Source organism: Topomyia yanbarensis, chromosome 1, assembly GCF_030247195.1.
Source record: "Topomyia yanbarensis strain Yona2022 chromosome 1, ASM3024719v1, whole genome shotgun sequence".
In the NCBI taxonomy this organism is placed as follows: domain Eukaryota; kingdom Metazoa; phylum Arthropoda; class Insecta; order Diptera; family Culicidae; genus Topomyia; species Topomyia yanbarensis.
Genome location: NC_080670.1, coordinates 26,985,092 through 27,010,423, shown reverse-complemented (window position 1 = coordinate 27,010,423; position 25,332 = coordinate 26,985,092). Strand labels below are relative to the sequence as shown.

Genomic DNA, 25,332 nt, shown 5'->3' with positions numbered 1-25,332 from the left:
CTTCTGTCTATGCGAAAGATATACATTTTTTACCACATTTCTCCAGAAATGTGAATGTTGGAATAAAAGAAAATACTGATTCTTTTTATAATTATTGCAGTATTGCGCAAACTCCCTGCTTGTGTTGTAATTTGAAGTTTTTATTACTCCATAGTGCAAATCGCTTGGTGTTCTAATTGAAATCAGCAATAAAATTGACGCTATAAGCAACCATAGAAAAACGAATTCTTGGTTATTTCTGTTTATATTTCTGTTTATACTGTTTTATTCTCTCAAAATCGTGATTTATAGCAAATAAACGATTTTTCGGGACCTTTAGCCATTTAGCCACGCTGTCATATTTGAACGATTTTTAGATTAATGAAAAATATGAAAATTTGTTAACATATTTATAAAGAAGCGTCTTTATTTTAATGAAAAATTGGAGAGAACATTTAGATTCGTATCTAACGAATTATTTGTCATCAAAATAGGTTGAAAAACGTCAAAGTTTTAAATTTTTTCCAAAATAGGAACTTGCTCGTATGAACTCTTATGCGAGAGGGGGTATAGTAAGGTTAATTTAGTAAAAATTGTTACTGCGATACAGAGAGTGTTAGTATATTCTTTCAATTTCCCTGTAATCATGCCACATTTGAACAATTTTGTCTCATATTTTCATTTCAAAATACTGAAAATTGAGCGAGTGACAGGCGGAGGCGCCTCCTTGCACACGCATAGCTCAAAATCCGCTAGACTGCCCTTTTTGCAACTGGGACGTTAACACCAATAAGAATATTTGTCTAAAAATCCATTTTTGTGTTACGTGATGTTTTCAAAAGAAGGATTAATGTCGCAGCTATCTGTTCTGTTCAAAATGTGTACAATGCTTCATCAAACATAGTCAATTGCTTTATTTTTCACATTTAAATTTTAGGTTGCAAAAAAGAAGTGATTTCATTTCCCTGTGCTTATGCAATTCGTACGTATACAAACCAAGTATCGATTAAAGTTTGTTGCGAATTTTCAACCAACCGAATCATATGCAAATGATTGGGAATTCATTCAAGGTTCATAGACTGTTCCGGATTTATACGGATATTCCGTGCGGTATGTGGAAGGGCCTTTAATGCTCTTTCATTAATTTTCCAAAGTTTAGCCACAGACTAACAGACATAACATTCGATAACAATGCTTCGCCTGCTTCAACGGTTAATATATTTGTAGTTAGTACTGTGGCCACATTTGCAATTATGGCGCCTCTGACACATAAACAAGCATATGGGGGATAGACCACTAGTGAAAAATTGTCCCCAAACCTGAGGGGTAATCCACCAGCAAATGAGTGTTTAGAACCGTGACTAAAAGGTGTAGCTACTGTTCTGGGAAAATTGCCGCATCGATATTTTTGAGGGAAATCTCTTAGTGTTATGTATGTTTGTCTGTGGTTTAGCTACAAGTCTGACATTATTATAAAATGTATTTGTTATATCGTATATTTGAACACTGTGAACTAATTTTGGAATTATATAGACCATTTTCGGATAATATGGACACTGTTCTTGGCTAGAGGATCTAGTGAATACAAAATGCCTCCCATGTCTAAACTATTTGTACCTGAATATACCTGCCAAGCGGCACTTTAACGATGATCTATAAACAATGCCAACGCGTAAAGTTATCCGAGCCCGCGGGAAAACTACGGGCCATTCCGGAAATTCCGGTTCATCGGACAAAAACTGTAAATGAGTATTCCTATCACGCGACACATCAAACTACGCCAACTCACATTTTCTATGAACAATTTTATTACATGTAAATACATCCGTGAACACGATCGATTTCGGTTTTTCGGGCAAAACTTTTTTGGTGAACATTTCTGTCACGCGGGATATCAATAAACATCAATGTAATTTATGAACAATGAAAACTACGTTGAAGTCAACAGGACAAATAATATTCCAACTTGTTCACTGATTTCGGAATACCGCAGCTCAGTTCTAGTAACTATTCCTATCATACGTCACATCAAATTCGGTGATCTGTGAGGAATGCAATTATATCTGGAAACATTTGTGTTCCACTTAACGACCGACCGGCAGTAATTCCGGATTCCGCTCTTTCGGCGTTTTTTTAGTTAATATTCATGTCACGCGGCACATCAAATTACATACATTCGGTTTTCTATAAGCTATTTAAGCATATTTGAAGTCATCCGTGCATACGGTTATTCTGGAATTGGTAGTCAACTGACTCGTGTGATCTGATAACTTTGTATCTGATTACATTGTTCACAGATCGAGTGTGCCACATGACAGGTATATACAGGTACAAACGATTCACAAACATGAGTCGCTCGTTATGGATCTAATACGTCTTCCAACTGGTTTTAGCAATAATTTAGAGTGTTTATATATACATGTTATTTATGATCATGTCAGTGCTTCGAAATTTCAAAATCAGTTACCTATTTCTGCTTGTATTTATCGAAACCAGCATTCAGATTTACCGCCTCCTTCATTCATTAACTTTTCAACTGACTGAAATTTCATGCGGAATCGAATGCTTGAATGCAGGGGAAATATAAATTCCTTCACCAACCAAACCATTCATTTGTTAGTTGAAGTTGGCATCTTCTACTTTTTCGAACATAAATCGATATTTTGAAAGTATATCAAATTGATTCGTTTCGAGGTTTTGTGTTGCCAGCATGCTTATTGGCCCTTTTAAAAAAACGCGAGAAATGAGGTTTAACCTTTCTTCTAGTTGCGGTCCTGTTCAAGTTCTAGTCAATCCATCTTTGCCAAAAAAGAATTGGCAGTGGTTGTCGATTTTAAGTTGTTTTATAAGCGTATTAGCTGTAAAAGGTAAAATGAACACACAAAGAGTAGTTTTGAAAAATTCGAAAAAAAAACTAGAGCTCTAAAACTGCTATAAAAACATTCAATATTTGAAAAATATAAAACGTTTCATTCGTACGGTAACTATTGAGCATTGCAAGATGACGTCATATGAGTAAAAATGCTCGAAAATGACAGTTCAGCGAGCTTGTTTACATTGTGTTAGAATTCAAACCAAGTTTCTTATACTGGGTGGAGTCAAAAATTGTCTACGTTCATGTAAACAAGCTCTCCCGAATAGAAATGTACAGTAACAAATCCACTTTTCACTGTGACAGTACAGTAATTTTACAATAATTTACAGTAAGTTTTAGTGTTATGCTACAATACAAAAACAATAAATTTTAACGTTTTTACAGTAATTTTCAATGTAAAATAGACTTTTACAGTGAAAAAGGGGGGTGGTTATGTGCCTTAACAATAAAAAAATCAATTTTTCTCCATACATTTTTTTTTATCGAAAACAGTAAAATTTAATGTGAATGCACTGTATCAGTGTTTTGCTGAACAGTGAATTTTATTGTTACATGAAATTTTATTATAAATCTACTGTGAGAACTTGGCATCGAACAATGTTGAAACAGTAATAACTATAATATTTATTGTTTTAAGATTGTTTGTACACTCAAAAAAAAGTAAACGTTATGTCTATTGATTCTACGCATAGATTTTTGCAATTAACGGAGGCATATAGACACTATTTGCTGGCACATAAACCCAATGTGTGTATTTACAAGAAATATTGATCTTACATTCACTTTTCATAACTATTTGGCGCATAAAACCCCATTCTATAACAATATGCACATATAACTTATGTGTGTGCATACATAGTTTATACAGTTGACACATAGAAGGTATGTGTGCGCGAGATAACAATAGCATTTCTTCTTCATATGAATTTTAAGCGGTTTGAAGCAAATAGAATTAACGTTTGGATTTTTTTCAGTGTAGGGTAAGTGCTATTGTAAAATTCTATCCGGGCTCTGAACTGTCAGAAAAGTGTAATGCTCTATTTCTGAGTTGGCAGCTCTTTCACTGCGTAGAACTTAGCCCATCAGTGGAATACCTTCTTCAATACTCTGTCAGATTTTTGCATTTTCTCTAGACGGCGGAGGATAATGAATCTTCCATCGGTCGAATTATTTCGATTTTATCAGTGAACAGTAATAATTATTCTACGAGAAGTTTTTATTCATTATCCTTTAGTTTTTTTTAACACTTCACGGTTAAGGAACCAACAGTAACCTTAAATTGTTTGTTAGTGAAAATGGATACCAGATCGATTGAACAGCAGGAAGCAAAAATCGAACCTCAGAACGACACCCAGGTAAACAATGACATTCCAAACAATTTTCACCGGGTGAAGAATGAATTACTTGAACAAAATTGTGAATCGGCTCATGAATCAGTATCAAAAACAGAATGTCGGGCTAATAACCTTTCTGCCGAATTTGTGGTACATCCTAACTTCATTGACGGCTATCGAGATTTGGATGGTTCTACTCGTAGCGAGGTCCACGAAACTGAAACTTGGTTCGTATAAAATTTTAGTTTAATCGATTTGTAGAAAATCATCCCGCATCTATTGCAGCACAGAAAATACCGTGTACGATCCAGCACCAAAAGCTACTAACTCTAGCGCAGAACAGTCGCTCAAATGCAACGTATGCGGCAAAGAGTTTACCACAGGCAAAAGCCTTACCCGTCACATCCGAACTCATTCAGAAGAACGGGCCTATAAATGTAGCTTCTGCGGGAGAGATTTTTTACAACGTTACAATTTGACCGCCCATATGCGCATTCATACTGGCGACAAACCTTTCAAATGCGACATTTGTGATAAAGAATTCATTCGAAAGGATAATCTGGAGGAGCATAAGCGCATTCACACGGGAGACCAGCCGTTTAAGTGCGAAATTTGCGGGAAAGGTTTTTTCACTAAAGGGAATTTAACTTACCATCTGCGAAATCATCGCGGTGAACGATCACACAAATGTGACATTTGCGGCAAGGAATTTATACATGCCAGTTGTATTAAAACCCACATGCGTACCCACACTGGTGAGCGGAAGCTTGAGTGCGGCATTTGTGGCAAACAAGTTGTGAGCCAGTTGACGCGTCACATGCTCACGCACACTGGGGAACGTTCCCATAGATGTGACATCTGCGGGCAAGCCTTTGCCATTGCCGGTCTTCTAGAACAGCATATACGCGTGCATAATGGTGAGCGGCCGTTCAGTTGTGACCAGTGTGGGAAAGGGTACACCACGAACAGTTCGCTGATGATACACAAACGTGTCCATTCCAATGATCGACCATACGGTTGTGGTATCTGTGATAAGGCTTTTTTCACCAAATCGGCCCTGGATCGTCATTGGCTTATCCACACCGGGGAACGTCCCTTTCGGTGCGATGTTTGCGGTAAGGGATTTACGCAGAAGGCGACCCTTGAGAAGCATCAAACTAGTCACGATTCAACGAAATGATCGCGGGGATTGAAACTAATCGCTAACGCAGCAATGGTGGATGGAGGTATTGGTTTTGAGAAGGAGGGTGTAAACAGACGAGACAACCTAGCGAACAGAGTATCGCTTTTTGTTGGGCTCGTTAGAACCAGGAGTCTGCGAGGAAAGGTTCTTTTAATCAAGAATCCTCGGCAATCCAGGTTTATCGCATTTGAACCGATATAGTACTGATTTAAGAGAATGTTCGTATACAATAAAAATGAATACTTAAATGTAAGCGTGTTTTCGTTATTTTTTGTCCACTTTCATTATTTTAATGAATTAATTTATTAACTCAAAAATGGTATACAACTTGCATCTGGGCCAAGTGCATTCACTCGTAGGATCAATCATTTCGATGGTCGCCTCGATTCTACGAAACCAGTGCACAATTATTCTGACATAAGCTAGTCTCGTCTGGTAAATGCATATAACCAGGAAGCCCCATAGGCATTCTTCAATGCACGGGTAAGCTACCTCAAAAAAAGGTATACAACATGCGTGAAGAATTTAGAACAACAAATTCGACTTAAGTAATTATTTATACACAAATTCGGTTTAACGTAATTGATTGTCTATCGAGAAACAGCAAATTGTCTTTTAGGTCGGTTTGTTAGCTACTGGTGAGAAGAATTCGAATCACGAAGTCCGACTTATCGAAGTTTGATATTGTGCCCTCTGTGCACAAATTTGGTCCCTAGGGGGAAACGGCACAGTTGTAGAGTATTTTCAGTGGAGTTTACAGGAACTATGCTGAGGAATGTATTTAATTTGGAAATATCATTTGTAGTAAAAATCGATTTTGATTTGCTCGATTGAATTGTTCTGATAGATTGAACGCATTGCTTGAAGCATGATCAAAACGATTACTTTCCCTTAATAAAAGTGAAATTACTACTCTATTGTTCCACGCAGAACAACTCCCGCCAAAATTCTTTCGACGAGCTGATCATGAAGGAGGAGGCTCTGAAGCAGCGTGACGAAATGGTATCTTGCCTGCTAGAGGAACTGGTTAAGGTGCGCCAGAGTCTAGCCGAAAGCGAAGATGTGATACGAAACCTAAAGACTAAGATCCAGGAATTGGAGGAGGTTTGTTGGCTTGCAGTTACGATGTTTTAATATATTTTTAATTCGTTTACTATTCGAAATAGGATAAGAAACGCCTTCGGGAGACGACTATCGATAACTCGGTAGCTCATCTGCAGGACGAACTGATAGCGAGTAAGTTACGGGAAGCGGAGGCCAGCCTATCGCTGAAGGATCTCAAACAGCGCGTTCAGGAGCTAAGTACCCAGTGGCAGCGCCAGCTGTCCGAGCAGCGCAATGAAGCCGCCCAGAGCAGTGAGTCAGGGGCTAAGAAACTGCTGTTCTGGGAATCATCTCGTACCCAGGATATGCAGAAACTCGAGGAGGACCTAATGACCACTCGAATACGGGAAATGGAGACGTTAACGGAGCTGAAGGAACTTCGGTTGAAGGTTATGGAACTGGAGACGCAGGTGCAGGTTTCGACGAATCAACTTCGCCGACAGGACGAGGAATCGAAGAAGGTGAAGGAAGAACTGGAAGAGGCGCTAGTCCGCGAGAGGGAACTATCGAACAAGGCTCGCGAGCAACAGCATCGGTACTCGGATCTGGAATCTCGCATGAAGGATGAGCTGATGAATGTTAAGATTAAGTTCACCGAGCAAAGCCAAACGGTGGCAGAGTTGAAACAGGAGATTTCCCGACTGGAAACCAAGGTAAGGCCTCAGGCCACTTGCTCGGTATCGTTATATTTTTAAGTATCAGGACAATTTTGACACGCGTTTGTTTTTAGAATTCGGAAATGTTAGCCGAGGGTGAGCTTCGTTCTAACCTGGACGAATCGGACCGCGTTCGGGATCTACAGGACAAGGTCGCCGAGCTGAAGGCGGAGGTAGGTGCACCGGATTCCGCAGCGATTCGGTTCCATTCAAAACATAATTGTAAATACACCTGCAGCAAAGGCGTTGTGATTATTTCCAGTAACACTGCACATGACTCATTCATTACACGCTGAGCTCTAACCCACAGATAAAGACACCCACTCACTTTTTTGTTATTTAAAAAAAAAGTAATCTATCCTATGTGTGGCTCCGCTACACCAATCGGCCAACAATTTTACTCACAATACTCACCAGTAAACAGTAAATAATCAACTTCCCCAAATTGTATAATTTCGGTTTCAACTAACAGTCACATATTTTATCCGTTTTAAGTTAACTCTGTAGGCACAGACACGTGGACATAGCACTCTTCACTGTGCCAGCTGGCCAGGAAATTAGTATATCCGGAGTGTTCTGTTTGTCGGTCTGTGATATAGGTGTTTGTGATAAAGCAGGTGATATAAATAAAAATCTCATTTTCTGCACTTTTGCTGCCCTTTTTCGTAGTTTCCCACACCGATTACCAGTCCGGAAACCGAACCGTGGAAGTGGATTTCCTAAGGAAGCTTAACTTAATCCACGCTCGTATACACATAGTTGGGAATTAGAAAATGAACGTATTTTGGGTTCCACCTAGTGGGATGCTAATACCTACGTAACATAAACTCAAATTAATCAGTCATAATTATCATCTTTAAGAAGCATCATCTACGTGAAATAACCTACACAACCGAAACGGTACACGGTGTCGTCGAAAGGTGATCTACACTTTTGTAACAGGAAGCAAGCACGAAATAGTCATTAGCAACATGAAATCTAGTCAAATTCAGCCAAAAGTCAGTATTATTACTATTATCATCAAGCAGCATCATCGTAATTTCAAGTTCGTCGATCGGGAAGTGCGTGATGTACGTCGGTGTAATCGAGGAACACGTTTAACGTGTAGTGATATATCTGTTCAGGTTATTTACGTTCATATATACATTACTCTCTTTCGCTCCTTCGTCTTGTTATAGTTTTTTGCCATTTGAAAAAAATGTTTTAGTTGCCTCCACTGTTGTACCTGATCGTAGTGGTACTTTCCGCCATGATGTTCGTTAGGGCCAGTCATCCTCGGCATTCTTGGACCCAACCTTGTGAATGTGAAGTAGTAGAACGTGGCGTTAAGTATCTGTTGGTAATGGCTAGTCCAGTTTTTGCATGGTCAGATGAATTTAAGCATGGTTATGAAACTTATTGTTTTCTACTCAGTACTTTGGAACGTATTTTTGTTATGTTTGTTAGTGCTTTATATTATGAAATTGAACTGGTTTGAGCATTTATTGAAATAAAAACGGTAATTGGTGGAAGGAGGGTGTCGTTTGCCCAATCTACAAAAAGGGTGACAAGTTGGATTGCTGCAACTACCGCGCGATCACACTACTTAGCGCCACCTACATGGTCCTCTCCCAAATTCTTTGCCGCCGATTGTCACCATTTGCATGGGAGTTCGTGGGGCACTACTAAGCGGGATTCATGGGTTCCCGCGCCACCACGGACCAAATATTCGCGATTCGGCAGGTTCTGCAGAAGTGCCGCGAATACAATGTGCCCACACATCATTTGTTCATCGATTTCAAATCGGCGTACGACACAATCGGTCGAGATCAGCTATGGCAGATAATGCACGAGTACGGCTAACACGATTAGTCAAAGCTACAATGGATCGGGTGATGTGCGTTGTTCGAGTATCAGGAACACTCTCGAGTCCCTTTGAATCTCGAAGAGGGCTACAGCAAGGTGATGGTCTATCGTGCCTGCTGTTCAACGTTGCGTTAGAAGGTCTAATAAGGAGAGCGGGGATAGACTCGAGTGGCACGATCTTCCGGAAGTCCGTCCAGCTCTTGGCTTCGCCGACGACATTGACATAATAGCACGGAACTTTGAGGCGATGTCGGAAACGTACATCAGACTGAAAACTGAAGCCAGTAGGATTGGACTTGCCATCAACGTTTCGAAGACAAAATACATGAGAGGAAGAGGTTCTAGAGACGACAATGTGAACCCACCATCCCGAGTACGAATTGACGGTGACGAAATCGAGATGGTCGACGAATTCGTGTATTTGGGCTCACTGGTAACCGCCGACAATGATACTAGCAGAGAAATTCAGAGACGGATCTTGGCGGGAAATCGTGCCTACTTTGGACTCCGGAGGACACTCCGGTCGTACAAAATTCGCTGCCGCACGAAGTTGATTATCTACAAGACGCTGTTTAGACCGGTGGTCTTCTACGGCCACGAGACCTGGACTATGCTCGTGGAGTACCAACGCGCCCTTGGAGTTTTCGAACGAAAGGTGTTGCGTACCATCTATGGTGTTGCTGGAAGAACCATCCATCGCGCATACCGCAAAAATAGGACGTTCGCGGTGGGCTGGACATGACGTAAGAATGTCGGACGACGACCCGGTGAAGGTGGTTCTTGAGGGCGACCCTACAGGAACAAAAAGACAGGGCGCACAGCGAGCACGGTGAATCGTCCAGATAGAGGATGACCTGCGGACCTTTCGAAGACTGCGAGGCTGGCGACAAGCAGCATTGGATCGAGTGTAGTGGAGACGGCTTCTGCATACAGCAAGAGACAACAAGGAACGGTAAGGTGAGTAAGGGGTTCCCCAAGGGTCGGCCTTAGCAGTCACCTTTTTCTTAGTCAGCATAAACCTCCTTTTCGCCACACTCTCAAAGGTATATACGTGTTTGTCTATGCTGATGATATAATACTTATAGCTAGGGCAAAAACGATTGGTCGCACAAGACTGAAGTTTCAGGCAGCCGTCAATGCTGTCGGCCGGTGCGCCGACTCAGTTGGTTTCCATATCTCAGCCCCAAAATGCTTCTTGCGCACTGTTGCAATTCCCATCATGTAACAACTGGTAGACCAATCAACCCAACCAAAAAGCCGCCTGCGTGGAGACTAGCTTGCCTCTCTGTCCATGGGCACTGACGGTAGCCGTTCTGAAACGAGCCGGGGACTTCTTAGAAAAAAAATCTGGTAATGATTATGCCAATATGCCTCTTCCAACAATCGAACAGCTGCATCGGGTTCGCAGCCGCGTATGGTACGAGCGGGGCCAAAACTTAGACAGAAGCCTGGCTGTGTCTGCTAGAGCAGGTGACCCTCCCAGCACTGTCGCAGCTAAATTCCTCCAAATACCCTAATCACCTACATATTTACACTGGCGACTCGAAACTTAGCGAGGGCGTGGGGCGGGTGTTAGTGGAATTGGAGAGGGCCCGTCGTCTACCTCCGTTTGCTCAGTTTTCTTCGCAGAAGCAGTCGCCATTACCATTATCAAGAAACCCGAAGATACTTCGGCGGTGATTTTCTCCGATTCCTTCGGTTATCAAAGCACTGCAATCAGGGGAATCCAAGCACTCCTACATTCAAACCATAGAGCAATCCAACCACCGCGGATGATGTGACCAGCACATGGTGATCAATCATCCGACATTATTAGGCTACCCAGAGAGAGATCTCGAGATGTGGACAGATCGCGAAAACCGGAGGGAACAAAGAGCACACTCGCGCCTATGGGTAGGACACACGTAGATCATCCATGCCTACACCATCACCCGCGTCGACCCTCCAATATACTCGACTTGCAATACAAGACTCACGCTAGAGCACCTACTCCTTAACTGCCTGGAGCACGAAGACCTGCGCTGACTCCATAACCTGCCCCCCTCCCCGGAATTAGGAACACTCTAGCGAACGACTCGGCACAGGAAGAGATACTGTTCGCTTTCTTGAAGGATACCAATATTTTGGAAGCCATATAAGGCGGACCGGGAGCGTGCTGGCCTCAAACATCCTACCTACCACCATCACTCAACAGCAGAGATGGCATTTCACCCTAGTGATGCACTGGCGCGTAAGTGTGATGCCTACACAGAGGATACAATGATCACACACCACAGAAAAAAGCAGAACGCTCTTTCTTTCGGAGCTGTATAGACCGATTTCAAGTGTGCGCTGGTGTTGAGGTAGTTGGGTGCGAGATAACCGTGCTCTCTTGCTCTTTAAATTCTCTGTGGCGCGCTCATATAAAGTCACCACCGCGCGCGCCCCAGAGTCGCTGTGGTGTATTCACTGGCGTGGTTTCACTGGCGTGTGATCTTTGGTTTGTTTTCGTCTTACAAGCGGCATTGCGAGTGAGATTGATTTAATTTGCACAGGTTGTTGCGTTGTGTTGTGTGGATGGTGGTGGCTTATTTCAAGCTTATATTATTTTCTACTGAAGATTTCATACAAGTTGCTTGGTAAAGCGAACGAGTTTATAAAGTATTGTTACACTGCCTGCAAAACTAAAAGTACTCGGTCCTCGGAGCAAATTGGGAAAACTTTTTACGTATCATCGTATAGAGAGTTTTATAATGACCAGAGGCACCTGATATGCAAACTCGTGTTATAAGTATTAATAGTTTTATTATAACTTAATCCTACAAGTTTAAAACGAAATTTTAGAGTTCGTCGACAGGCTTGACATATTCAGTAAAATTAGGTATACGCTTGTGACGATAATTAATATACATACAACATCACAATTGAGCGTACATCCGGTATTCATTTGTTTATTTGTCCATTATTTTGTGTGGAAACCTTTTAAACAGCGAAAGCGAATGTTTCAAGAGCATGGGAGCTAGGACCGGGATTCTGCGCGTCAATGAGCGAAATAAATTGGCTCAGTTTCGGGGTCAAGAAAAAAGGCCACTAGTGTTCACGCTTATTTTAAATGAACAATGAATCTTGTGTTCCATAAAAGGATGTTATAAATGGGTCAACAGCAACAATGTTCATTGTATTCTAGATTTTTGCGTCAGTTAGTATTTTAGACCGTAATTATAATGCACGGATTCATTGCACGTAATATCAACAGCAAAACAAAGTATTAGGTATCTGGTAGTATCTGTCGGAATCTCTGTCAGTCTCTATGAAATTTTCGTATTTTCAAGTAACAAGTAAGGTGTTTCCTCAAGTTTAAACAAGCGATTTTTGTGTGATAAATTATTCCTCATTATAACTTTTTTGAATGAGGTGTTTTATCAAAAAGGTAGTATTGGGAAAATATCAAAATATCAATGTTCACAACAGAATCTTTTCATCGCCGATTTTCTAATAAAAAGTTCACTGCCGTTCTACGCATAATTGTCCCATGTTTCTTTTTGGTCATTTTCACTTTTTTTAATCAAACAGTCCTTTTTGATGTATATTTTCAGAAACCACATCCAAATCATAAAGTTTGTTCGAAGACTTCGTGAAAAAATACCAAGTCTGTTTGTCCCATTGTTGATATTCTACGCATAATTGTCCCACTAACAAAAATCCCAAAAAAGTGCGCAATAAAAAAATAATGACGTAGCGTTTAGTTAAGAAGTACATTACGCTAGATGTCGGGCACTGAAAAAATTGATGGAAAAATACAGGATCATTAAAAAAGAGATGGCAGTGGCAATATTAATCACAGCAGTGAGAACAATCCTGTAAAGCTCTTCATTACTATCGTCGCTTGCATAACATGGCGAACGCATCTAGGATAATGAGCCTATTTTCGCAATGTTTCTATTATCACCCTACCCATTTGAAGCCGTTGGTTAGTTCAGCGTTTGCTATCTTTGTTCATCAAATTGGATCAAATGGCAGGGCGACAATTGGAGCACTCGATTGGAACTTTAGTTGCGATCAAACACTAGCATTTCATCGTTTTCAGGCCATTTGTGTTATTAGATTGGTTCTTAAGAACGAAGCAAAATTGTGAATACCAAATTAATGCACTCCATCGAGTGTAGGCAGAGTAATTAATGAATATAATATATCTTGTGAGGGGGGGGGGGGGGAAGAAGGGTATTCTAAATACAGGTACTTTACCCTATTTCTAAATACAGGTACTTTACCCTATTTCCAATTTTGATGAAGCAACAAACTTCCGAGTAACAGAAAAACTCACGACATACAGTTTTGTAAAAAAATGAGTTATGAGCATCATTTACATAGATCGTTATGGGACTGATATGCGTAGAACTTTCTAGTTTACGCTCGATTTCTCGGCATAACAGTCCCACCTAACATTTTTTCTTAAAAACTAACGTTAATTGATCTCTATAATAAAAAACTGGACTGATTATATTGAAAACGATTGCCATGAACGTAATTTTAGACAATAAAGCTTTATTTGTTGCACCGTTTCTCTCCAGATTGCTAATACAATTTTCATCTTCAATCGCGTTTTTCTCAGTTGCCAGTTTTGTAACATGGGACAATTGGGCGTAGAACGGCAGTTCACTGATATAAAATATCGCTACGGAAAAAAACGTCAGTGAACTTCAAGAGTGCCGATGTTTGGGAACATTATTCGGTTCAAGCAAATATCGGAAGAAGAAAAGATCGCTTGCGAACTTTTATATCAACGAAAATATAGAAAAAAGTTCGCCTTATGAAAACATCTTGCACGATCTGCAAACAGGGGATTTCCGAGGGATTTTCAAAGATTCCAAAAACCTGTAGATTAACATGATATAAAAAACTACGTTCTATAATATTACGGCGATAGATCAATAGGATAAATCGTCAGGCTACTTTAGTGTCAACGAAGTTTTCTTCAGAAGCCATCGTGTAAAAAAAAATTCATCAATCGACAGAATTAAAATGGGAAAGAATTAAAATGGTGCTTGAATAGTATGTTGTCAAAATATATATATGGAAAAAAGCAAATTCTGGTATGGTGGCCGGTTCTTAACAACCCGTTGTTTGTATGACCGAGTATGAAAGTTATATATAGTTGAGCTAATGTATCTATAGTTGCATGTCGGAGCCGTAATTAGCAATGGCTATATAGTTATATAATGATACATGGTAGTGGTAATGGTACAAGAAGTTCCACATACATAAATTGGTTAATAAACAATCTTAATATTTTTTATCATTTTTGGGATTAAATGCTTTCGTTTAATATATTGACATCGCCCATAGAACTTTTCATCGATTTTTTAGCCGAATTTTTACTCAAATATTCTAGTTCTTTGCACACATACCAAAGATACGTTGAACGATTTCCCACATTTGCAATAAAAATTCAAGAGCAGTTCATAAGCCACGTAGAACAACTTTCAACATTCTGCTTTTATTGCACTATATTATTAGTCTAACTAATACTATCGTTGTAATGCAGTACAAGTGTATATTTTCAAAAAATTTATATTAGAATTAGAACGAAATATTTTTTTGTATCGCTACGTCGCTCGAGAATAGCCAAAAAAGTGTTAAATATTTGGCTCTTACTGACCCAAGTATGACTGAATTGCGACTCACACCTAAAGTGCGGAACTATTAAACTATTATGTATTTACATTGTTAGCATTACTAGAGCATTCGAAATTGATAAATTTTGAGAAGAAAATGGAATATGTTGAGGATAATTAGTATTGTCTGATATAATATTACTAAATATCCATAAAAACTTATTTCATCAGGAATCAAATCCTATATTTCTGTTTATCAGAAAATTTGAATCACCTAATTGGACTAAGAATAAAAATCACGGAAGTGTACTCGATTCGAAGTGTATACAGGAATACTTACAAGTGAATTGATTAATATATGTATAGAATACGAAGTTTACGTTAATTTTTGGGATAAACGTAGATCGTATTCCTTTTTCGGATCGAAATGAAAACAAAAGCACATCCTCACGTCACGAAATCAACTATAGGTTCAAGGTTTACACAAGAAGATTTTTATTCGGTGAGGTCATAAACATCCTCTGATACATAAACTTAATATTATAAGTTTTACAAATTAGAAAATCACGGTAAACAGATAAACGTTCTTTGGAACAATTTAGTATGTACTGCAAAGACGATGGATTTGCCATTTTGAATTTCTTTGCTATACTCGTACCTGAACATGTTAGGTTTTAATTTTAATTCCGGCAGTGCACGCTGCTCTGAAAATCTAGCGAACCCGTCTTAAAGCATCAGCGGCTGCTCGTTCAGTGGGCCATAAGCGCGACTTCCAGAGGGTTAATGAGATATGTAACATTACTTTATTGCAAAAAAATGATTTATTCGAGTAATTTCGTCACAAGATGGCGGCTGTGCAGCACTTTCCCGTCGGGGAGTTTTTTTGGAAGGGGTCCACGGCCGGAACTCTATGTCCCGTAATTTTTGATCCAGAGCCAAAAACCAAAGCTTTTTAAACTTCTTAGAACGACAGCAAGCAGCATTCGTAAGATTTTTTCTATGTCTTGATTTTTCGCGAAATGGCACATTTTTTAGTCGAAAAACGCTGAAAATGTGTTAAAAATCGACACAAAATTTGCTTATTAAAAAATTATGCAATGAAAAAATTAAATCCCACGTACATCGCTGGAGAAAGTAATCTTGAACATGCTGTAAAAATTTTAGGCTGATCAAAAATCATTTGTTCGAGTTACATTTCCGGCCAGATCAAAAAAAAATATTTCGAGAAAAACACGATTAACGTTTTCAGTATACTCGAGGTATACATAAGAGGCGTTGCGAAAAAATTTGAATATTTATTTATTGTTTTCGCGATTCATTTTTTGGAATATCATTTTCAGCATCCTAATGCACCAGTAAACAAAATTCAACCAATAAATAAAAATTAAATGTTTTAAAAAATCTACAGTGCTGTAACCCCTTGAAAGCACTGTACCGGTCAAATAGAAGCGCTTCTAAATTGGCACGTCATTATTTTTAATAACGCGCTACAGAAAAAACAAGTAACAATGCCTTCTCGTGAACGTTATCTTGTTTTATGTGGACTTTATCTCGGAAAAGTTGGACATCGGATAAGTCTCTTCTCGCGTGAGTGAGAGAGAATTACAATGCCTGCATATGAAAACGAAACGTGTGTAATACCAGGACGTGTGTAATACCAGGACATTACTTGTAATGGATTACTTTACTTTTTGGCGTCGCCAAATTCGCAATCAAAATAAGTTAACTTACCATTGAGTTATTCAGTCGAACAAAAAATAGGCCGTTCCTAATGTGGATGTACAAATCCCGCCTTACATCTGTTATACGATTAATCTGATACTACAGATCATCATAAAACTTTGTTCATACCAGCCGATACATTGACACGTAAAACGTTTTCCTTGTTTGCCCCTAGGCTCGAATACTTCAGGTTTCCCACGGTAGTGTAACAACACTCTATAAACTCGCAAGCTTTACCAAGCAACTATGAAATCTTCAGTAGAAAATCATATAAGTTTGAAATAAGCCACCACCATCCACACAACACAACGCAACAACCTGTGGAAATGAAATCAATCTCGCCCGCACTGCCGCTTCTAAGACGAAAACAAACCAAAGATCACACGCCAGTGAATACACGCCAGTGAAACCACGCCAGTGAATACACCACAGCGACACTGGGGCGCGCGCGGTGGCGAATTTATCTGAGCGCGCCACAGAGAATTTCAAGAGCTCTTCTCCACACTCTAGATCGTTCCAGTGTTGGGTGTATGAAAATTTACCTCTGCCATCAACGTGCGCTTACACATATCAAATACGGTGGTGTATATGAACGAAAGAGAAGCGCTCTCGTTTTGCTTGCCAGAGTGTGGGGAGTAATTTCAATTTCTCTTTACTGCATAGAGGATAGGGACATCACTGCTCAACAGGCCGCACAGTGGCGGATCTTCGAATAAAAGTCAGACAAAACCTGTCGCCTATTTGGCTGAAAATCATAAGTTAAGCTAATTTTGTGGTGCTGAGCTCATTTTTGATGTCAAAAGTCATAAAATATTAGATGCATTTTTCCATACAGTGTTATTGAACCTTTCTTATGACTATGATTCCATTTTTATGATAGATTTTCCGTTACTGTTCATCAATATCAATAATATCATTAAAAATGAAGAACACTACTTTAACTTCATTGCATAACGTGTTGGTTTACTATAGATTGTCTAATTATCTTGTACAAAACACCGTACGCCTCCATATCAGTAACTAAACTTAAAAATCTCCTTAAACTCGTTTGCGCACCTAGGCGCAGAACGAGACCATGTTATTCGAAAAGTAGAGGTAATTTTCCATAGAATGAATATATGACCGTTCCAAAATCTTTCGCCTGATTTTACAGAATGTATTAGTGAAAAAAATATTTTTGATCTGATTACCTCAAACATAATTAAACGAAAAAGTCATAGTTCCAAGCAAATCTAGTGAATATACTAAAAGCGCAAATCAAGCTCTTTTATTTCCCTATAAAATGAAACTAGTTGCGCAAAAATCGGACCAAAATCAAAAGAGTAACATGCATTTGAAGTGAACATAGAAATAGTGGTTTTGTAAATCATTAAAAAGTCCGGACATTGCTTCGTTTGAACTGCTGTTAAAAATCCAGTTCTTATCCAATGATCATACAATTTTATATATAACATATGTCATTCAATATATGAGAAGTTTAGGAAAAATATAAAATATCAATATTTCAAACTTTTTGAGGTTTTGTCCGGCCTCCAGCTACTGTGGGCCGTTCGTCTCACCCCGAGCGGGCACTGGGGAAGCTCTTCCTCAGCCCTGTATGCATGCTGCCGCCTCCGAGCACAATATCCAATCATAGAACTCAATAACCAACTTTGTTGAATGCAATATAACGACTCTACTTTTTTTAAAGCCGAATGACCCTTAGTGGTTAAAGCCCTAATAAATATCATAATTTCAAAATTGTTCAAATTTCAAATTTTTTAATTTATGATTTGTAATTTTTTTTTAAAATTCAATACTTTTAAGTTTTTGCTTTAATTGCTTGCTAATGTTTTCAAATTTATAAATTTGAATTTATTTTATTTTTTGCATTCTTATTTTTTAATGTTCTTAGTTTATTTTTTTTAAATTGGTGATTCTTAAACTTTTAAATGCTTTAATTTTAAAATTTCAACCCAAGAGATTGTGCTGATGACAGTGGCGTAGCCAGGGGGGGGGGGGGGGGGTTGGGGGTTAACCCCCCCCCCCCCCCCCAAACCAAAATTAATTGGATTGAAAAAAAAATTGATGCTGACGAATTTAATTTAATATTCCACAAAATATTTTTGGAAAAATATTCTCTGATCACTACATTGAGAACTGTGTTTAAAGCGTCATGAGAACTTTTGGAAAATTATGGGAAGGGGATCTTGTAACTTATCTCTTAGCCAAAAGCCCATAGTTGTCAAATTACTTCAATGTAAAATAAAATAACAGTCTGAATTATTATGAGCTCATTTTTGGAAAGATGCTTCAAAATATGGATTAGAGACAATTTTTCGAATGTAAATCTAAATTTGAATAGGTTGATTGCATATAAAACATAAGCTTGTTTACCGAAAACTTACATACATTTCAACATTTGCTGAAAATGTATTTTTTTAGATTGTGTAGAGTTTAGACAACAATTCAATATGGTTAACAACAAGAATAACATTTCAGTAACTAGATGAAAGCTGATGTAATTTTGTCTCTAGCAGGTCAGGATCGGTTTTATGAGCATTGGATTTTTGTTGTATTATCAACTATATGAATAGCCTCTTAGCAGGATGCAATGAATGGCGTACTAAAATTTTGTGTGCTACGTACTAGTACTGCAAGTTGTGAGGTTGACTAATGAAGAAAAGAAAAATAATGCTCGATAAATTTTTAACGGTCACGATCACATTCATTCGAAACTGCCAAATTTCGATGTTAAGTAACATTGAAGAATTTCAAAACGTAAAACTGTTCATCTGCTGATAGAATAATTTTGACGGTTAATCCTCCTAGAAGTAATTATAGACAAGAATTACTCTTCAACCAAATTTGGGTCGAGACTTAATGTCTCTAGCAAAGTTTTCGAAAGTGCTATTTCAAACAACTTTGTCAAAGACATAAATATCCCACATATTCAGAGTATCGAAATATAGTAGTGAAAACCTTTACAACAAGCTATTCTGAAATTACTGTATTTGATAAATCTCTTCTGCGGTAATTAAATAATAAATTCACATTGCGTTCAAGGTGCCTTTGAAGCTTACAAAAAAATAAGGGAACTGGATATAAAACAAATAATTCCCAGATATTAAAAGGACTCAAAAACACACAAAGAGTGATTCCATTTTCAGGAGCTAGCATCAATTCGGCGCAAGCTTAGTCCGCCCACCAAGTTAGTGTCGGATTCTGATGAGATGAAGTCGAAACGCAAGTTTCAGTTCCATCCATCCATAATTTAGTTATAGGTTTTGTGTTCTCAACTCGCAATGATTGTTTCAAACAATTTTATCCGTAGCGCAGAAAAAAATAGTTTTCACCTAATTTTTTCTTCACTAAGAAGAAATATAGCAGGCCCTGTCCATTTAAATCCCTATATGTTGAATTCATGTAGCCTTCATATTTTCAACAAAATTGTTTGAAATGACATTATCAAAAACTTTGCTGAAGGCACCATGTCTCTTAATATTTTTGAAAAATTAATTCACCATAATTACCTCTATGAGAGTTAATAACTAAAATTTCTATATCAAAGCAGGCGCTGTTTTATGTTGATAACTTCCCGAAGTTTTCAAACCTTCAAAGTCAAGGATTATTATATTCACCTATCTTGAACGTTGAAAATTTTTTAGATCATTTATTCCACTTTAAAAGATCGCAATTTTTGACTTCATTGACATATTATACAAGAAAATAATCTATAGAGGTATGAAAACTGTTCCATGTTGATCCTTCTTGTTTGTAGACTGGAATGACATCTGTTAGACTACTTATGTTTTTGAGTTTTCAATAATTTATCAAACTCATATTAAATTTTAGCATTTTTTTCAAAAAAATTGCTATTTTCATCAAAACCCCCTCCAAACCAAATTTCTGGCTACGCCACTGTCTGATGAAGTGGTGTTTTCAATGGAAGTGAATGAGAAATTTTCAAATATGGATTTCTTTCTCCTTATTGATATCTTTAATCCTATCTACCGAAATTATGTTTCATTTGAACTTTCGTTTTTCCTCCTCATTTAGTATCTCCACAAAATTTCGCACAGTCGAGAGGTGTTTAGTTTCGCGATTGACAGCATTAAAAGTAAATTGAGAAACTGATTTTCTCACCGCGAATCGAATGAATTAGGTGTAGGTTCTTCATAAGTTATGGTTAAAAGGAACGTAAGTTATTCCATTCTGTGTTCTAACCTTAGTGCATGTTTTTTGTGTGTACCCTCCTGGATCCCCAAAGCTATGGTATTCGTAAGCTTACATCGCGCATGGCGGCATGATGCACCCCTAAATACTAACCGTATTGTGTTGTTCATCCCATCTATATATCTCCTAACGGCTCATCCTCTATTCCCCATAATATATTAATCGTCTTTGTTTGTTGCACCCGCAGCTGACAGCGCTTAAGTGTCGTGGTACTCCGCTGAACCTGCGCATGATCAAGAGCACCTCGATCCAGTCGATCGATTCCACCAACGAGATTGACTTCAGCGAGATGCAACTCTCGCGAAAGGATATTATCAGTGTGACGGGCATCGGTGGTGGTGGTATGTCTAGTACCGGCACCCCTACCTTCGTCTCGTCGCCTTCCCCGTCGTCGTCATCATCGTCGTGAAATTTAGTGTTTATGGTAGCAGCAGCAGTACTAGTGAGTGCTAATTAGTAGAATTGTTAGGCAGTAGTGAAATGCACTCACATACACATACGCACATATACACACACACACACACTCAACCATGCAGACAATTGGAAACTCATACACACACCACTTTCTCTGTCACATTTATTCGAGTGGAGAAAGAACCGTAGATTTGAAGGCAAAAAGTACTAGTTTTTATTAATAATAGCGGTAACATTACTACTTAGGTTGTACCGAACGAGAGGTAAACGAGCAGAGAAGCAGGGAGGAATCTTACAGAGTACGACTGATTAACCTACGAGACGCTGTTCTTATGATTTGTGTTTTCTGCTTGCTTATTTTTAATTTAGGAAAGATTTATTTAAGTTGCTAAATATTGCAATACCACTAAACTCTCCGACAGAGAATAGGAAACAAGAAGCTCTAAGCGCAATAGTGTGCAAGTCAAGCTGGCAGGCAGCCAACATGCAATTTATATGTTATTATTGCTATTTGTGTTTATTTTCTCGTATTAGTTTATTATTCTTTTATGTTCTGCGTGAAAAAATGCAAAAAAGTGAGAGTTTAACTGTCATATATTGTTTGTTGCACAATGTGGATCGAAAGTATTTTCAGAGTCTTTACCCTATATGTATACATTAATAAACACACATTTAAGCGAAAAAATGTCGAGAAAAAAGGATATTAAAGGCTTCATTCTAAATTAAGCTTTTCGTACTCACACAATTACACAGCGCTGAGCTCAACTGTCTTGGGCCCATATTATTGGCTCGAATCAAAACTCGTCGAAATGTCAATTGACGATAGGTTCACCCGGAGTGTTCATTTGTGTTTACATTTTGCTAGCGTTGCCAATTTTATTTTGTGTCCAGCACCCAATGTGGCTACGCCACATCGCTTTTGCGCGTGCTGTCCGACTTCGCTACCGCTCAGTCGGACTTAAACTAGGGATAGCCCCTATGTTTGAGTAAGCCGGGCAAACGAGTGGATCACAGGTTCGCTTGCTTCCGATGGCGGGTCGGTGGCCACCTCGCCTGGCGGATCCTCAGCGGCTTTGCGCCGCTTCGGTTCCTAGGCCTCGGTTATGCGGCTAGGCCGCATCGAAATGGTACCCCTTGAACATTCTAACTTGAATCGGTTGTGTCAGAGGAGCCGGAATACGAATTAGAACCAGCCAGCATTTCGGCTGAGTTAAACTGGGAAGTTTAGTAAAATTTAATCTGGAAATAAAATTTTTTTGGCAACGCTCCAGCACTCCGTTGATTTCACCACCTGGGCGCCAGGTTGACGATATGAAATGAACTTTGTTTACTTTCGACAAGTTTTGATTCGAGCCAACAACATCCAGCCACTGTCTTAGGTTTTAGTATAGTAAACTATCTTTCACTCTTCGTTTTTCTCGACAAACGCAGGGTGGCACCAGCATAACTTATTTTTTACTGAAACCCGAAGCATGATTAAATGAAAACAATTCCACTAGTTGAAACAAAAGACGGTATTATAGGACATTTTTCCGGCGTTTACGTCACCGCGCTTACTGAATTCGGTTTCGAGTGGAGTAGTAGCAATAATTAATCAAAAATATTAGTCGTTCAAAATTTCGCATCTGAAACAATACCAGCAGCAGCAGCAGTTTAGTCTCTTTTGCTCGCCTGCGTAAATCTCGTAGAAATTTATCGTGTGTTCTAACCGAAAAATTAAAAAAAAATATTAATCTGTACCTAGATTAGTAGGCGTGAATCGAACGAATACTTGAACTGATGTGTCAAAAAGAAACAAAATAATAAAACAAGAAAACAAATGTCAGGCAAGATGCTCTGTTTTAAGCTGTGAAAATTGGTTGTCGTTTCATCTAATTGATTTTTTGCCGAACCTCATTTTTTGCGGAGATCGATGTAAGAGAATTTGTACAGTACAGTATGTAGGAATTCTGGCTGGTTCCAGCTCATATTCCGGCTCCAATGACACAACCGATTCTAGTTAGAATCGGTTGTGTCACTGGAGCCGGAATGCGAACTGGAACCGGCCAGAATTCCAATTCATTTCCGGCTGAACTTTACTGGGCGACCGCAAGAAATCAGCTTCACTTAGGGATTGTAATTTACTGTAATACAACATTCGTTCACCTAGCAGTGCGGTCAAACTTTTTTCAACAGTTAATGTATTCGTAATTCGCAATAGCACACTTTTTGTTCTGCTGAATGTTTTGAAATAATTCGTTATTTTGCAGCATTCAACACGCACTATAAGTTGGAAGTTACCATTTCTACACTACATTTATGTACGTCGTAGAACCGCGCATTTAACAAGTGAGCAGTACTTAATTCACAAATAACATGGCGGCTTGACACTGAACAGTACACTCAAAAAATAAATCACTTTGATTTTACGTGAACGATCCTGTAAATGTCTACTTTTCAAATTCTTACAAACATTATATGATTCCTATGAACGTCATATGGCAACCCTGTAGAAGCTATGTGCTTGCCACATATTATTTAAGTGATGCGAAAATTATCGTTAAAACGCAGTTTACGTGGATTTCCTATACGAAAAAATGAATTACAAAATGGCTGATAATTGGTTGTTGATATCCCACATTCTTTGGTGGAAGTTTTCCATTGTAAGTGTTCCTTATTATATAATAGAATGCTGGTCGAAAACAATGTTTTTTTCATTTGCAGAACCTTTTCACCAATTTCAACAATCCCACCACCGCAAAAAAAAAAACACAGAGCTTAAACAATAAACAGAATATGTTTCGTGTATGTTTCCCCCTCAAAGTGTATTTTGTCTACTGGTTTATGGGTCGTTTTCAAAACTACACGTTATTTCGTGGCTTTTTTTGACGAAACAACTATAACATTCAAATAGGAAGGAAACTAAAGCAGATACAATGGACGTTCTTAGTCAAACTTCTGCATCAGAACCATGTGGTATCGATCGCACTACCCGTCGTGGTTTTTGGCCTTCTCAACCAGAACTCAAATGCTGGGGGAAAAGACGATACGGCCAATGAACGATTGTCATTACCAAATTGAACTGCAAGCAAAAAATGTCTTCAGGCAGGTACAGTGAAAGAATTATTGTATTTACAATTAGGTTACTTCATATAAATATATTTCAATAAATGGAAACAATTGAATTATATGCTGTTCAAAATTAATTGAAAACACCTGAATTAAACTGGCAATAATTACTAGTAATACACATACATTGTGCGTACGGTTTCATGTAGTCGCTATGTTTGGCTTCATGTAAATATTACGTTTGAGTTCATGTAGTTGTTACGTTTGGCTTCATGTTATTTTTACGTGAAATTCATTTGAAAATTATACGACAATCACATAACGTTTACATGATGCATCAGATATTGAAGCTGATTCAAATATACCGGACCACCCGATAGAATTTACATGAAAAGTGCGGTGGATGAGATCTATATAAGTTTTCATGTAATAGCTACGTGATTTATTTTTTGAGTGTACCTAATCTACCGAGTCTGGCATCCTATATAACGGGAAGTATGGTGTGTCGCACTCAAACTGATATTTACACCAACCTATCCGCAGTTTTCATATAACGATCAATAAAATGGCGAAATTTGGAATCAAGGGTAGTTTTTGCAGCTGTTTCGATCCTAGCTCACAGATCGAGAGGTAAAAATTGTCATTGGAGATTGCCAGGTACTTATTTTTATACCAGGAATAGCGCAGGGAAGCAACTTGGAACCGTTGGTGATTCTGCATTACCTCAATGACGTGTTTTTAGTGCTGGTCCTACACATAATATAATCAAGGCACATAAAACTAAATGTGTGAAACTTCAGTCAACGTAATACTAGTTTTGGTATATTCAGACAGAAATAAGCACTGGGTTTGAGATTACGCATCACTAGTTTGTATACAACAAAAAAAACTTTGGGGATCATCTAAGAGAAGCAACACGCTAGATTCCACTGAGAAGCCCAAAAATTTGTTTCAAAACCATCCAACGGTCTGCTGAGCGTCGCCCAACGTTGGTCCAACAAAGAACCAGCATTGGACGATTTTGAAATATGAATTTCTAAGGGTGATGAATTTTGCACACGTTACAAGTATCAAAAATGCACAAGCTGTTATGCGCACGACACCAAGAAGCATTGTGTTGTTCAATCAGCAGCAGTATTAGCGCATTTCTCCAAAATTTCACGCGGCCTTTCCTAATCGAAAGGAACGGCCGCGTTTCATGAAACACCGCGCTTACCCATTCTGTCATAATGTTGCAAATTTGCATAACGAACGGCTGAATGAGTAAACAAGTTGTTCCAAAAGTCAGCCCTGCGTTATGCAACGTTTTGTGCAGGTTGAGTGTACCAGATGCAAGTGGTACCACATTAATCACGTGATGTGA

General features: G+C 38.6%; 1 protein-coding gene across 6 annotated transcripts in view; it reads left to right on the top strand.

Moving 5' to 3' along the window:
• LOC131677154 (ecotropic viral integration site 5 ortholog) overlaps positions 1–22,776 on the top strand; it is an 83,249-nt gene extending 60,473 nt beyond the window's left edge. For 3 of the 6 annotated variants that reach the window (XM_058956827.1, XM_058956825.1, XM_058956823.1), the window contains 4 exons: positions 6,302–6,475; positions 6,538–7,128; positions 7,206–7,304; positions 20,695–22,776. In XM_058956827.1, coding sequence (XP_058812810.1) covers positions 6,302–6,475; positions 6,538–7,128; positions 7,206–7,304; positions 20,695–20,916 — 1,086 coding nt within the window. In that variant the 3' untranslated portion in view covers positions 20,917–22,776. Of the gene's footprint in view, positions 1–6,301; positions 6,476–6,537; positions 7,129–7,205; positions 7,305–7,800; positions 8,256–20,694 lie in introns of all 6 variants that reach the window. The other 3 variants (XR_009303293.1, XR_009303292.1, XM_058956826.1) reach the window with 2 other exon arrangements.
• Positions 22,777–25,332: the final 2,556 nt, after the last annotated feature.